Source organism: Serinus canaria, chromosome 4 (assembly GCF_022539315.1).
Source record: "Serinus canaria isolate serCan28SL12 chromosome 4, serCan2020, whole genome shotgun sequence".
In the NCBI taxonomy this organism is placed as follows: Eukaryota; Metazoa; Chordata; class Aves; order Passeriformes; family Fringillidae; genus Serinus; species Serinus canaria.
In genome coordinates this window covers 33,947,964-33,963,194 of record NC_066317.1, presented here as the reverse complement: position 1 = coordinate 33,963,194, position 15,231 = coordinate 33,947,964, and the positions used below count along the sequence as shown (strand labels likewise).

Below are 15,231 nucleotides of genomic sequence, written 5' to 3'. Positions count from 1 at the left end.
GCTTGCATTAAAGGCAGTACTAAAATAGTGCTTTCCTCCCCTCCCTGCCAAACTGTGAATAACTAGCAGTATAACTAGGAGGAATAATTTAAAACTTTCCCAGAGCTATCATGTAGAAGAACTGCATCTATCAGAAATTAATCTCCCTCGAGCCTAAATGGTCAATCTCAAAGATTTTTTCATTCCATTCTTCAGCAAGCTGAGAAATGATTTGGTTTTATTCTGTAAGATTCACTAAATAAACCTAGCAGAACATCTGATATAACTGATCTTATAGCTGAAGCTATCCTGCTTCAGCTTATGCAAGAAAGATTAATTTTAGAATACCAGCTGCCTGCAGTATTGTAGAAGCCTCAGAAATTCTCCTCCTCCTTTTCCCTTTGGCCCACAATACAAGGCTTTCTTGGAAGTCAAGATGATATGTGCCAGATTGAATATTTGATACTGTGTGTTAAGTAGTTTTGGTTTTTTTTTTTAAAAAACACAGTAGTTCTTTAAACTGCCTCATAGGACTTCAAATAGAGGACAATCTCATTTGCACTTATTCATATATTTTGTTTTGGTGGCATAAAGTCCAAATAATAGTGGTGATACACTAAGAATAATATGAAACCTACATTCACTGAAATAAACATGGAAAATGAATAATTAAAGTCCTCACAGAAACATCTGGTCTTAAAACTGAATAAATAACATCTTAAAATGGATTAGAAATATGCATCTTAAAATGGATTAGAAATATGCTCATGTATGTCAACCACTACTCCTTCATTTTAATTTCCATCATGTTTGTTTCAGTAATTTTCAATATACTGTGTAATTTGCTCCATTGTTGCTGGGTTTTATTGGTTTTTTGTTTTGGTTTGGTTTTTTTTTTGGTGGAGGAAAGTCTTTGTTGGTTTTTTTGTTGTTCTTGTTTGGCTGGCTGTTTTTTTTTTTTTTTTTTTTTTTTTTGTTTGTTTTGGGGCTTTGTTGTTGTTGTTATTTTTATTAAAGCAAGGAAAAGCAAAGCGCAGTTCTTTATGGTAAAAGAAGTGACTTTCCCTGAGATTGACAGTCATGTGTCTTCCCCCCGAGAAGATTATGTTAGCCCTTGATACACTGAAGACCAAAGAACCAACAAAGAAACTCCACATTTTAAATAGCCTACTTTCACTCTAAACAAAGGTGCAAAAAATTAATTATAACATTATTTCTAATTATTTCTAATTATTTCTAACAAAGATTACATGTGTGTTAAGTCACCACTGAAATCCCTTCTACTTCTGATAGTGGGTGTTAAGAATTATCATTACACTTTTCAAGACTGGAGTGAAAAGTTCAATGCCATGTTTGCACCTAAGATATACATGTAATATACATGGAATGAGTAATGGAGCAGTGTTAAAAACCCCCCACTAGCTCCCATGCTCCAGTACCCTTCAGAATTGATTTCACATATTCAAAGTTTTTGATGCTTCCATTTTTAATGTCCACATGGATCTTGTAATCTATACTTATTTTTAAGTCAGCCATGAATTTAGTCACAGGTTTTTAATGACCACTGAGGGAAAAAAGTATTTCTGCTCAAAGACTATTATTAGATGCCTCCTATATGACCAACTATTTTGAGGGAGATTATATAACTAACTAGATGGTTTCCATTTTGAGTACAGGGAAAGGTACTAAGAAACTGTATTTGTGCTACTTATTAGGAGTTAATGAGCAAGTAAGAAAATAGAATGAATGTAATATACAAGGCAAAAATAAAATGGTGTGAAGCTATGCCCTGTGCACTACTCACCAAACAGCAATCAAAAAAGAATTCAAAGGTTGAAAACTCACTAAGCAACTAAAAGAAACAGTTCTTCTAAAGAACAACAGAACAGCATTTTGATGAAAGTCTTAACACATTTCACATATCAAGAACTTCATACTGAGGGCGGACTTGTTCTGTTTGTGGGAAGACAAGAAAAATCAGCATCACTCTTTGGAAATGGAGGACAGCCTACGTTCCATGTAACTAAATGTACTAGCTCAGCTGAGGCAGTTAAAAAGAAACAAAAAGGCAGCAAGAGGCTAAAGAAGAGGCATAACTACTTAAAAGTCTTATTTGTATTCTAGTGGGAGCAGAATTAGCATCTTAGTAAAGTACTTTGCAACACATGTTGGAGCTTCCTTGCTCTAATCAATACATCTGCAGCTGAGTTTCCATAGCCTGGTTTGATCACCAAATTATATTTGAAAACCAGACCTAATCTGAGGAAGAAATATCCCTAGATTTAGATTCTGTATCCCATGCATGAGTGGAACTATTTTATACTGTGAAAGATAAAATTTTTTGAATACCTAAAGGAAAAAGTAGGGAGAGATGAAGACTCATGGTAGGCAGACATAGAGGGTTCTGAAGGCACTTCATTTCTCAGAGAAAATTGCCCTTCTGAGAAAAGAAATTGCTGTAACTTGAAATACAGGTTTTAGAAAAAGCAAAAAAAAGGATAGGCACAGAGAGCAGTATTAAATGCTTTATCACAAAAAGAAGGTATCTCTTTTTTTTTTTTTTTTTTTGTAAATTACTAAAATTTCAATTTCTGAAGCAGAATACTCCATTAGTAATATAGAAAAAAAGTATCCAATAAAACACTAGGAACTTCACCTGTTCTCTATGTCTATGTATCTTTATAATGTTCTACTCATGGTTTAATTAGTAGAAATGAATAAAGGATATTTCTATTGAAAGACAATGTGACTGGCAGAAAAGGAGTCAGATTGTAGTATTCCTTCTAAATCTGCTCCCAGTAACCTCAGCTTTATCACTTATGAGCAGGATGTAAGATTTTTGATTATAACAGTGGGAGTCCTAAAAGAGATGTCAAAACCAGATTGTACTAGCAAAGAAAAAATTCCAAGAAGGGCTGTGCCTTAGGCCTCTCTCTAGCATTCTTAAGTAGTGGCTGTTTCCTCAGTTCCTTCATTTCATTTGCATGCAGTGTAGTTTTCTTGCACTGCAAATTCACAGAATGCCTTAGTCATAGATGGGAAGAACCACACATAGGGTCTGTGGTTCCTCATATCTCCCACTGTCAGACATTTGCATTCCAAGAATCTTTATTAGCTGTGTGGAGAGCCTTTCTAAGGAATCAGGAGTTGCTTATTTTGTCTCTGACATTCCTTATCTAATGAAGCTATCGCATGGCTAAGCACAGATAGCTACCGAAAGTGTTGCCAGCCACCACTATGCAAATTTCAGTAAAAAAAGCAGACATTTCACTTTGAATTGCAGTAAGATGGATAAATTGTTCTAATCTATGTACCCTGGTATTAGTCCTACAGTTCCTGAGGCAGCAAAGGGCAACCTATTTTCAGAACAATGGTTTTGCCTTAGCTTGTTTCTCAAAACTCCTGTGGACTGGAAAAGCAAACTTAATAGAACACCATGTAAACTGGGTGTAGACAGAACTTTAACTTAAGTAAGGACTTCTGTTTCTAGACTGCTATGCTTTTGTTTGTCCCATGTTTGTTCTTGCAGCTGTATAAACCCTATTAAAACACTGAGTCAGGTTTCAGGTTGTAATAATCCTTACTGCAAATGTTAAGATTAGTAAGACTAGGGTTTTTTTTAAAGAAAAAAATAAAATAAATAAAAGAAACATACTTAGGTCTACTGAGATTACTGCAACTGCTAGTTTCATTGATGGTGGAGGGTAAGGAGATCTGGCAAGGCTCTGTACAAAACAGCGTCAATAATAGATTTATCAGGTAATGTGCTTCAATTGGAAAAGCGAATTCACTCAAGTTCATAGGAGATTCAAAACATGTCCCATAAAAATTGCCTGAATATGGGCCTTTCCCAAAAACCAAAACTGAATTTGGTTTTCACAAAGATTAGGATAAATTCTCTTAGTCTCATTTGAAAATGGGGAACCAGTAGTCTAGATTGAATAACTTGCTCTACAGAGCAATGTGCTCACATTCTCTGTGATATTAAAAGAGTTCACAGTTAGCAATAGGTGCTCATCAGTTGTACTGTAAATGAGAGATGGATTCTATTTGTCTAAACTTTTTCCCGTGGCCACCTGAAAAGCACAACTTTATCACATAAGAGGAGATCAAGAAAAGCTGTTCACATATTATACAAACTGTTTTATAAAGCACTGCAATGCTCACGTGAAAGGCACTGCATAACTGCGAAGTAAGCTATTTTTATAATGCTAATGTATGCATGAATTGCAAGTACATAGTATTAATAACATGAAACAATGAATCACTGTGATTTGAAGCAGCATGTTAGCATTAGACTAAAGGAAACATAACACCTATGTCTTGATAACAGATTTGTGGCAGAAAAATTTTAGTCGCCTAAAATTTATCCTGAATCTAATCCTAAATCTCCTAGTTCTGTTTTAACCTGCAGGTATCTGAAAAAAAAAAGAATCCCAGTATTTTAGGAGTCATTCTATCTGCTAATCCCAATCCCCAGGCATTTTAATTTATTTCCCTTTCCCACAGGAAGTCAGAGCTATTCAAGTTCATACTACTCCCAGTCCTAAGCTGTGTACTCATCCATGCTGAGTAGTATCACACCAACTGGCAGCACTCTACCTGAAGGCAATAAGGTTCTTGGAGACAGGTCAGTGACACACACTTTGAACATGCAGTAATTCAGTACCTCGGATGAGATACTTCTGTACAGGCGTTTGTGTACAACTTCCCCCTTGTAAATAGAGGTGAAATTATCTAGTTGAATTATTCCTCTTGATTTATTTAATAAAATCACACTTTTCTCTATCCAGATTAGCTACTTATTTAATAAGTATGCTAATTTCCTGATTTATAGAAAGATATCATATAGATATTGATTCAAGTTTTCAATACTTAAACAAGTCCCTCAGTGTTTCAGCTGTCTGCAATCTTTTCCTATACCTACTGATCAACCCCTTTTGTGAGTCTCTTCAGATAAGGCAACTTACAGAGGCACAGAAATAGAAATTAGGTACATTTCTTAAATTAATACATGTGAAAAATTTTCTTGGTGACAAAAGCTAAAAAACACCTAAATCTCTAAGGGGACAATATCTTAGTAAAAATTTATTCTGTAAAAATCTAAGCTTTCAATTTTTTTTCATTCTGTTATCTTACAGGAAATTCTATGTCCTCACTACATAACTACATCATTTTAAAATATCCCAAAGTGTAAAAATTTCAAGTAATCTTTTAATCTTCATTTTTCTCTAAAGCATGTGGAATGTGAAAACTCATGACAACATAAAATGTCTCCTTGATGTTCTTCACCCACCACACACCTCCAAATGTGAGCAAATTTGTACAAGGTATAAAAACCCCCCTAGCAAACTCCTTAACTTTCATGCTTTCTTTATATCTTTTTGCTCAGGGAAAGAAATATATGAAATATACTATGAGAAGGACTTGAACTTGGATGATCCTCATGGGTCCCTTCCAAATCAGGATATCCCATAATTCCAATACTTACTTGTTTATTTTCCTATGTTACAGGGAATAGGAGGACAAGGGAATTTCTTTTACTCCTTCTTTCACCATTGCATGGGCTGGAAAGGCAAGTCCATTTACTAGAAAATGAAACACGGTTCCAGCCCACTTAACAGAGCCCTATCAAACTATAACACTGGTTAGAAAAAACACACTTTCCAGATGGGTTCCAGAACCAATAAAATAAGCTCATTATTCACTGCTGTTTAACAATTTTTCTTCTATGTTTGTTCTATTATAAGCTTTTAGTCCATAGCTTTTCCTACCTCCCTCAAAGCCCTGCCAGCTCTAATAGCCCAAACTGAAGTTTAACATTTTCAGCTGTGAATGTTTGCAGAGAAGTCCTAGTTGTTCAATTTCATTGTCCATATCTTTAAAGGTAGCTTTCACATTGCCAAGAATGCATTTACACAACATATTTCAGACGTGACAGTTTTATTAAAAAGAATTTTTAAGGCATCAAGTTTCAAAGTTATACTTGTATTTAATAATTTATATTTATAAAGCAATGTATTGTGTTTTAAAAAGATATGTCCTGTTTAAGTAACATTAATAAACTGCTATAATTGCCCTTAAGAAGGCTTAAACAACCCAAGATGTGGTACTGCCTTTAGGCAAATGAGCAAGCATGTCAAAGTGTATTAAGCATGATATTTTAAATAGGATTTGGAATAGCACTTCATACCTGTTGAACACTGATAAGTAATGATGCCAGAATGACTTACTTCAAACACTACCCTGTGAAAAGCCTCACTACTCTTTTCTTTTCTTTCAGTACAAGTAAAATAGGCCTAAATCATGTTGGTTCATTCCTGCTTCTGTTCTACTTAGCCTCTGCATTTAGTTTTAATTTTCACAGATCACTTTCAATTAGCCCATGACAAGCAGATTGCTGATGAATTTCCTCACTGCCAGACTTCTTAACTGTTGATGCTTTGCACAATACTGGAAAGGCCCTGAGACAGCATATAAGATTTATACAAATAAATTCTGAAACATGAAGTAAAAGCAGCCTCTTGGAATTCTGCCTGTGGCACAGTTTCAGCCCCACTTTTGTGGAAAATCTGTATTTTAAAACTACTTCAATTAAACTTTGTTTTTAAACTAAAAATGTTTAACATGGACAAAGCTTGTGTAGTGAAAAAGCTTTCTGAAGACATGTGGTGCCACATTATTTTAAAGTTCATCCAAGCCTCATTCAATTCCTATGTAAATACAAGGCAAAATTCCTTTATGTTTTTTCTACTATGTAGATAGCAGCATAATTTTTATTACTTTACTTTTAAGCTTTTCATGTTAGCCATCAAGTATTTTGATAACATTTTCATCTAATCTTTGAGTCTTTTTATAAATACTAGACTACACGTTATTTATTTTGGGAGCATTAGCAAAGAACTTTAGATCTGCATTCTTTCACTGAGTTGCAGAAAAAGAAGAATAAAAGTGAACTGAGATGTTTTAAAAATGTCACTAATGCAATCAGAAAAACTAAACCAGAGACACTGGCATTCACGAACAGAGAAAAATAAAGTACTCAAGATGGAATTCTCTTCCTAATTCCAGTTTAAGAGAGTATTTCTAGTTCCAATAACTTTCTCTTTGTTTTTACAACTGCCTCTTGCACCACTCATTTTCAGGCACCTAACAGGCCTTATTCTTCCAATTTTCAGTTTGAAATAAGCCATGCACAAAACCAAAACAAAAGCATGACACTTTCAAACCCCAAAATTTACAAGAGCTATTTCCACATTCATGAAAAATGACAGCTCCAAAGAAAGAGATCCTGGTGATCCACAGAGCCTGTATAACAAAGATGAGGAAATGCTTACATCATGCAGTCAAAACTATTCTAGAGAGACAATAAATAAACGAAACATAAGAATAACCCCCACATCCAGAATTTTCAGATCCTCCTTGGGGTTTTTACAAAGCACAGCAAGTAAAGAGTTTGTGTCCCCATAGGCCACCTTCCCAACCATATCCACACATTCTTTTATATCTTTGAATATTCAGTCTGTAACATCAGTGGATTGCTCTGCCTGTTTTCTAGCAATTTGTTTATTTTATAAGACCTATATAAATGATCCTGTTATCACAATCTGAACTTTGTAAAGATCATTTCACAGAGGAAAGAGCTGTGCTTTCCAGGTACCTCTTTTAAATACTGTGCTCTATGGTGTTAGACAGGCAAGCAAGGGAAAAAAACCTCACCCTTTGAAACAAAACATTTGGTTATCATTATTGTGGGTTAGCTTCAGGAGGAAATTGAATTTTAAATAAGCCACTCCCCTTTCCCCTGCCCCTTCTGGGGATGGAGAGACAAAAGCCTCTATGGATTGAGATAACAATTTAGTGAAAGAGTGTTTTCTTACGATCTAAAGAGAATCCAAAATTTTCAAAATGTTTTGTTGCAGACCTAAGGAGGAGAAGGGAGTGGAAGGCTGGAGGAAATCCTCCTTCTCCGTTCCTCCTGTAGGCTGGGTATGATTATTTATGAATACCCAGAGGTATGGGACAAGACCAGGCCAGGTGAACAACACTAAATATACACATTCCTAATGACACTCGTTGCCCTTGACACTACCATGTCAGAAACCAATATCATGCAGTACATCAAAGCAATCCTAATACCTCTCCCTACTTGGAAAAACATCTTGACCAGCAGTGCATGTGGGTACATCCATGAACAGACCGAGCAAGGCAGAAACCAGTCATTCCTATACAATAACAACCTGCACAGCACTTAAGCTCTGCCCCTCTCTGCAACCAGACAATCACAAACAAGAGTATCCCAAATGCTGTTCTTAAGGAACACCATGGCAAATCTTTCCAAGTGGTGCTAAGGTTAAAGAACTATTATTTACAAGTTAAGAAAACTGATGCAGTACTAGCTAGCAGTGATAAGAGAGGCCACACTGTTTTTTAAAGCAAGTGGGTACATGACCTACACAGGCCTTTACTCCACTGCGTGTTTTTCCCAGATGCAGAAAATCCTGAGGGTGTGGCCTCTTATTGCCACAAAATGGATGGAGAATGGAAAAGGAAATATCTGAAAGATGCACTCTACCTACCTAATACCTGCAGGCCGCAAATCCCTCTGGGCAACCCCTGCAATAGTTTTACCATTTATGCTGGGTTATCACCCCTCGATTCCCCAGCAAAGCCCGCTAGTCCAGAGCATGGTTCTAAGACAAGTAGAATTAAGGAGAAGCTTCACAAGTCACTGAAGCAACTTTCAACACTACATTCCAGATCTGCTCTGAAAGAAAATTCAAACTCCAGGGATGCCCAGAGATAGCCAGACCTCACCTGAAAATCAGCAAAAGCAAGCAAACAAGAATAGCATGGTATGGTCCAATAAACAAAGAGTATAAAAGGAAATAAATGAGGAAGGAAGAAGAGCTAGAAGAATAATGAGGTCAACTGCAAATAGGTGTTGTGTTGACTTGTAAATGAAGAAAAAAGCCCAACAGAAATAAAGACATTTTTGGTGAAGAGAAATAAAAAATATTATTGTGACAGAAATCTACTGAGAATGCAGAAATATAATTTTCATATTGATATTAAAGGGAATGTTATTGAAGATATTTTATCTTCATTTGAGTGTAAATAAAATACTAAACAACAACATATTACTGTTGAGCAGATTTCTTAAAAGAGTGTACTACCAGATTAAAATGGCTAACAAAATGGCTAATTTCTATTTAATCTCAGCAATAAGAATGATGTTAACACTTTCAGATGGGTGTCAATGCTCCCTACATACACAGAAAAACATCCAGATCTGCAAACAGAACATTTTTGACCTAAGGAACTCCTTAGGTACAAGAATATTCTTCCATTCTTAACAAGCACCCTCTGTTTGCAAAAGGCTAGTAAGAAGACAGATTAGCAGGATTCTGCTCTGAAAAGGTTAATAGAGGAGTATGGGAGATTTGTGTAAAAAAGTATGTTTATTGAGAAAACATTTTAATAGACATAACTATGGGGAGAATATAAGAAAAATGTTTATATTTGTGAGCAATTTGACAACTAACTTAATGAATTATCACCCTTAGGAAATAAATGCAAGATATTCTGGAGACATTATTTACAAAAGGTTGCATAATAAGAAAACCACTATTTCTTGTTGCACTGTTCTAGATATTAATAAAGAATTCTAACAATACTGAAATAATGGAGCAGAAACAATTGCATACATTGTGGAAGTATTTTAGATTAATTCTAACAGCAAAATATGACATTTTGGGACTCAGGTAAGAATCACCTCAAAGCTCAATACAGGACTTGATTTTTTACTGTATAAGAATAATATATATAGGTGTTACTGATTTTCAAGTCACAAGAGCCCTCTCCTCCCACACAGAATATATCGTAATCTTTTTTATCTTTTATGAATTATTTATGTAGCTATCATAATGCTTGTAATCTACTGTACTCTGTTTTAAAGACACATTAAGCATTTCATTGTTCAGAAGCAAATTTTGGTCTGGGTCAAGCAAAGAATGGAATTATCAAATACTTTAAACAAGTTTATCATAAAATATCTTCACTAAAATTTCCATCTTGAATAACACAAGTATGTACATAAGCTAATGAGAATATTTTAAAAGCAGGACCTACACCCTCTAATTCTAAAATCTAACTTAAATAGTTAAGATTCTACATATAAAACAGTAACACAACAATGACTAATAAAGAGTTTTTTCTAGAAAGCAAGGAACTCACTCATGAAACAGGTTTTGTTTTTAACTAAGGACACCTAGAATGGTCAAATATATCCCATTACCACACATACATAAGTAACTATTCACATTTGATAAAAATAAGTAGTACTAAAGCCTTGCCATTATAGAATTAGTAGATCTTTATCTCCCACCAAGGCACTGGTGTTTCACTACAACTAGAAAATCTACTCATAAGAGACTTCAAGAAATAAAACTAAATTCTATCTCTAAACCACAGATTTTCCTACCTCAAATCAAGACCAGCAAAGAAGCAGGAACTACATCTGGGACACCTCTTCCCAAGACTTAAAACTACCAAATTTCCAAGACTTAAAACTACCAACTGCTGTGTAGGTAGTTTAATCACTGTTGTCCTGTACACTTGGGTTTTTGCACAGCTGTGTAGATTTGTGTTAAGCATGATTTAATCTGATGCTCAATTTTCTTTGCATCTATGCCTGGTGGGTGGACCATGGTGGTGCCACAGTTTTTTGTGTGTTTTTAGGCTTCAAAACCTTTAAAGACTGTAAAACTGGGTAAGATTTTGAAACTTAGAAGTCAATGTAATTTGGTTTTATTATAAATTTAAGTATTGTACTTTGCATTTGTTTCTGTATTTTCTAAGAGCAGTTCTGGGTTACATGCAAGTAATGGTTCTAGGAGGAGATTTTGGGTATTTGTTACAGTCAAATCTAGACAAACAGCACTTATGAGAATAAAAGGATTATAATGAGAGCAAATTATTTCCTTATAGCAAAGAAACCTTGTTCTTGTCATGTAGTATGTGGAAAGTGCCTTATTTTTTTCTTTGATTTGGATCTTTCTTTGTGTCAATTTGCTGTGGAAAGAGGAAAAGAATATATTTTGCACAAAAATTTCAATACCTCTTATGCTACAGAAGCTGGGTGAATGTCTGTAAATATTTTAATCACAGCTTACAACTCAAGGCAGACCTCAGAAAATACTTTAATCATGGCTTACAGCTTCAGGCTTTGAAGCAATTAAATATTCAGGTGGTGAGGCGAATGCTGAAGAGGTCTAAGTCACACCCAGCTGTTATTTGCTTTAGCTAGCTCAAGGCTAATATGAGTGTTTTAAACACAGCATTGCTGATACACTTTGAAGGACAGCTAGTGACTGATAAATTGGTTTTGAGAGTAACAGAAATTTTGTTTCAACTTATATTTTACATGTTTTAGAGCTTCTTTAAAAAGCAGATATCCTAGAACTTTTCTAATCATTCTGTACCTTCCTAGGTCTTGGGCTGGAATCTGGAATCTTACAGAAACATAAGAATTCTTCTGACCGGTGACAAAATACTCATTTTAAGAAATCTGATTTTCTGCTAGTAGAACTAGTAAGTTAGACACTGAACTTTGAAAGAAAAATTAATGATACTTGAAATGTAACTGATTATTTGCTTTTGGATTTCAACACTAAGATACTAGCTGTAAGTTCTTCTGTCAAAATATACTTTTTTTTCTATTTGTAGTACAAAGATACCTGGGTCAAGTTTTGTCACTCAAACCATAACACTTACTGTTTTACTTTCAGCTGTGTATGGCTTTGAACGTCTAAGGAATTTTCCTAGTGAAATAACCTTTAAATATACACCTTGTTCTTACACTACATTTGATGTTTTCTTCAATTATACTAAGGTTCTGCAGCATTGCTACATTTATCCTCATAAGAAATGTAGCTGGATAAAGAAGGATTCTAGCTCAGCTTTGTATAGGCTGAGGACTTAGAAAGTTTAGCTACAAAAAAAGCTATGAAAAGGGAAGAAAGCCAGTTATAAAGATTACTTGGGACAAAGATAAAATATAAGCTTGTTCCATTCTTTTGGCAATGCAATACAATGCTTTCCTAATATCCATTTCTACTTTCTTCCTATTCAGAAACCTTCACAAAAAGCTTAATAGCTTTTACACATTTCTGTTTCTGGCCAGTTTCTTCAGAAAACTGTAAATATTTTCAATTCATATGATTATGGTCTGAATATTGTTTTCCACATATGTTACAATCCAGAAACCCAGTCTAATGAAACAGTAGTCTAAGTAAAGTGGATTAGACAACTGGATAATTTTCATTACCAAAATACAAGAGAATGGTCAACTATTATTGTATCATTTATGTTTTGCTTTATTTTTAAACCACATAAAACTCCCATTTACAGAAAATACTTCTGAAAGTAGCACAGACATTCTTCACTTGCTCTGCAATATGTGGGTGGTTTTAAATAGGCTTGTCTTTTTCCACTGCAGCAAATTAACTATTTACTGGATATATATAGGATACACCATGAAACTCCTTTTCATATCCAGAAAGAAGGACAGTGATGTGCCTAGATGATACTATGCAAATGTTTAGAAGTTCCCAGTAATGGTTTTATAGATAAAAATCCACTATATATTTTTCTGCATGCTTTCTCATCTGGAAAGAACCTCCTCCTTTCCCCAATATTCAGACTTTGGAGTCTCACCCAAACCTCGCTCAAGTGTTTGCTGTCTCTTAACCCCTGAGCGAGCCTTGGTTTTCGCTCTCTTGGCTCCACAGCAGCGCTCACTTGAGGGCTCTGTGCCGCCCATGCTGTGTGTGAGTGACCTCTTCAGCCAAGTCGCTGTCACTACAGAAAGGACACGCAGAAGAAGCGCATGGACTTCTGAAATGAGTACTTTTTGAGGTGCAGCTGCCGTATTTTTCCACTCTTAAAGATCCATAATGAAATAAGACGAAGGGGGAAATTTGTTTTCGATTGAAACTTTGAAAGATTAATTTTTATTACTAACTTCTTTCAATTGCCAGGTGGAGAATTATTAATAATTATTTAATAAAACCAGTTTGGGAATGGACCATGAAAGTGTATTAATTTGACTGTTGGGGAGCTTTGCAAGAGCCCAAAAATTAACATGAATCACATTTGCCACAATGCAGTAGTGGCTGTATCTACAGACTGCTAACATAGCACGATTATGTGTGTCAAAAGGCAAAGAAGACAGAAGTTACAAATGAGTTTATACTGATGTGATTACTTAAAAGTATGCTTGATTTTACAATAAACAACTATTATGTCAGCAATGTTTCTCATTACTTATTTCCTCAGTCATTAAATGCCTTCTTATTTTATGATTCCGCCTGAGTTAAAATTAAGAAAAACAGTTTACATGGATCTTGGAGGCATTCTAATTAATCAGCATTAAAAACTGTATCTTCTTGAGATATGCTCTTTAGGAGCAAGCTGTCTCTCTTCTTTTACTCAGATTGATGAAGTAACAATCACATAGAATGTTGCTAGAACCAATTCTGTTTCTAATTTTGCCATGTGGCTCTTAAATCAAGAAGAATTTAACTTCCCAAGCAAACAGTGTGAAACATTCTAGTAAAATAAGGACATTAGAACGTGTTATTCTGTGTGCTTTGTAAAATTGCATGACTGACTGCACTTATGTGACCGCCTCTAAGCAAGTCAGTGTCATACCTGTCCTTAGGTATCTTCCAAAATCAGGTGACTCTATCTGGTGATTTAGCTCTTACCTGACATCAGGGACTGGGTTGCCAGCAACTCTGCACTCCAGCAATACTTTGTTTCCTTCGGCAACTTCCTGGCTCCGGAGCTTCTGAGTGAATAGAGGTGGTGAAAGTTCATGCTCTTCCATGTTGATAAAGGGACGGCACAGGACCATTTTGCTCTCCATGATGCTCCCCCTTCCAGAATAGTGTTCTCCATTCAGATGAAGTCCAGGTAATTTTTCCTCAGGCTCAGTCTCTTGATGTGGTTTGTCAAACTCCTGGTTCACCAAGGTACTTAAAGCTGGTTGTTTCTTATTAGGTGACAGGTATCCACTATCTGGAGAAGAAGAGTCCCCATCGGGACTACGGCCTCTTGTCTTTGCTGCCTGTCTAAATATAGATGATAGCTCCTCTATGAATGTGGCAGCTTTGTCACACAGCTTGTTCCTGACAGGAGCGTCTCCCTGTGATGTTGATTCAGAGTTCGGGCTTGTCTTAGGCATACATGGACCACCTTTTTCTGAATATTTCAGGCTTCTGACAAAACTGGGACTAGCAGGTAGAAAAGGTGAGGTGCTTGCTTGTCTCCTAGAAACTGTGACAAAACTCTCCTCTGTCTGAGGTGCAGTGGATTGCTCTTTCTGATTCCTTGGGAGAACATGACTTTCAGCAGATGAAGTCCAACTGCTTTCTGGAGGTGTCTGTACCGTGTCTTGCTCATGCAGGTCAGTGTCCATGAAAGAAGGGGTTTCTGAAGGGCTAGAAAGAGGGGTGTTGGGATAATGGGTAAAGTCTGGTGCTGTGTTCTCATCTTCCTCCATGGAATTGGCAATGGCTTCTCGAGCTATGTCAAGGCTCTTACTTATTTCCTCCTGGGTAAGGAAGGCAGAAAGTTCATTTGAAAATTCACCATTCTGTGTGTCTGACAGGGAATCACAGAAAAAGTCATGGTAAGATGAAGCTTCTGACATATTTTCAGGATATCCCGTACTGCTGCCTCTTTCTGGAGCGTAAGTCTCCTTCAGCATTAAAGAAAGAGGCAATGCCCGGCCACAGCTTCTGTCTTGCATCCTGGAAGACACAAGAACAATTCCTTAATAAAAAAAGTTATGTCCTAGTTCCCAGAAGCTAGACACAAAGCTGTAAGATAAGCAGAACAGAATGGTGTATGACATAATGTAAGCCTTGTTTTCTATTAGAATGAGCCAGGACTGCAAATTGTCTAGGTGGAAATGAGAGCACTTAGCAGTAATTTTTCTCATAAATCTTTCCTCAGAAGTGTGAAGATATCCTTTGCCTGTATATTGCCTAGCACAATCTTGATTCTGCTGGATCAATATGTATATATGCTGCTATTTCACATCTGAATCGTTATTTTGCATCAATTCTGTTATGCTTCATTTTTTTTTCTGGTTTTAGCCTTATGAAGATTTTGGGAATATATTTACTTTTCTCTTTCCCATAACATTGCCTTCCAGACACATCAAATTCTGAGAGAAGTGTTCAA

General features: G+C 35.8%; 1 protein-coding gene across 2 annotated transcripts in view; it reads right to left on the bottom strand.

Moving 5' to 3' along the window:
- Positions 1-14,710, bottom strand: part of PALLD (palladin, cytoskeletal associated protein) — a 181,336-nt gene extending 166,626 nt beyond the window's left edge. For both annotated transcript variants that reach the window (XM_050973493.1, XM_050973494.1), the window contains exon 1: positions 13,749-14,710. In XM_050973493.1, the coding sequence (XP_050829450.1) occupies positions 13,749-14,695 (947 nt within the window). In that variant the 5' untranslated portion in view covers positions 14,696-14,710. The remainder of the gene's footprint in view (positions 1-13,748) is intronic.
- Positions 14,711-15,231: the final 521 nt, after the last annotated feature.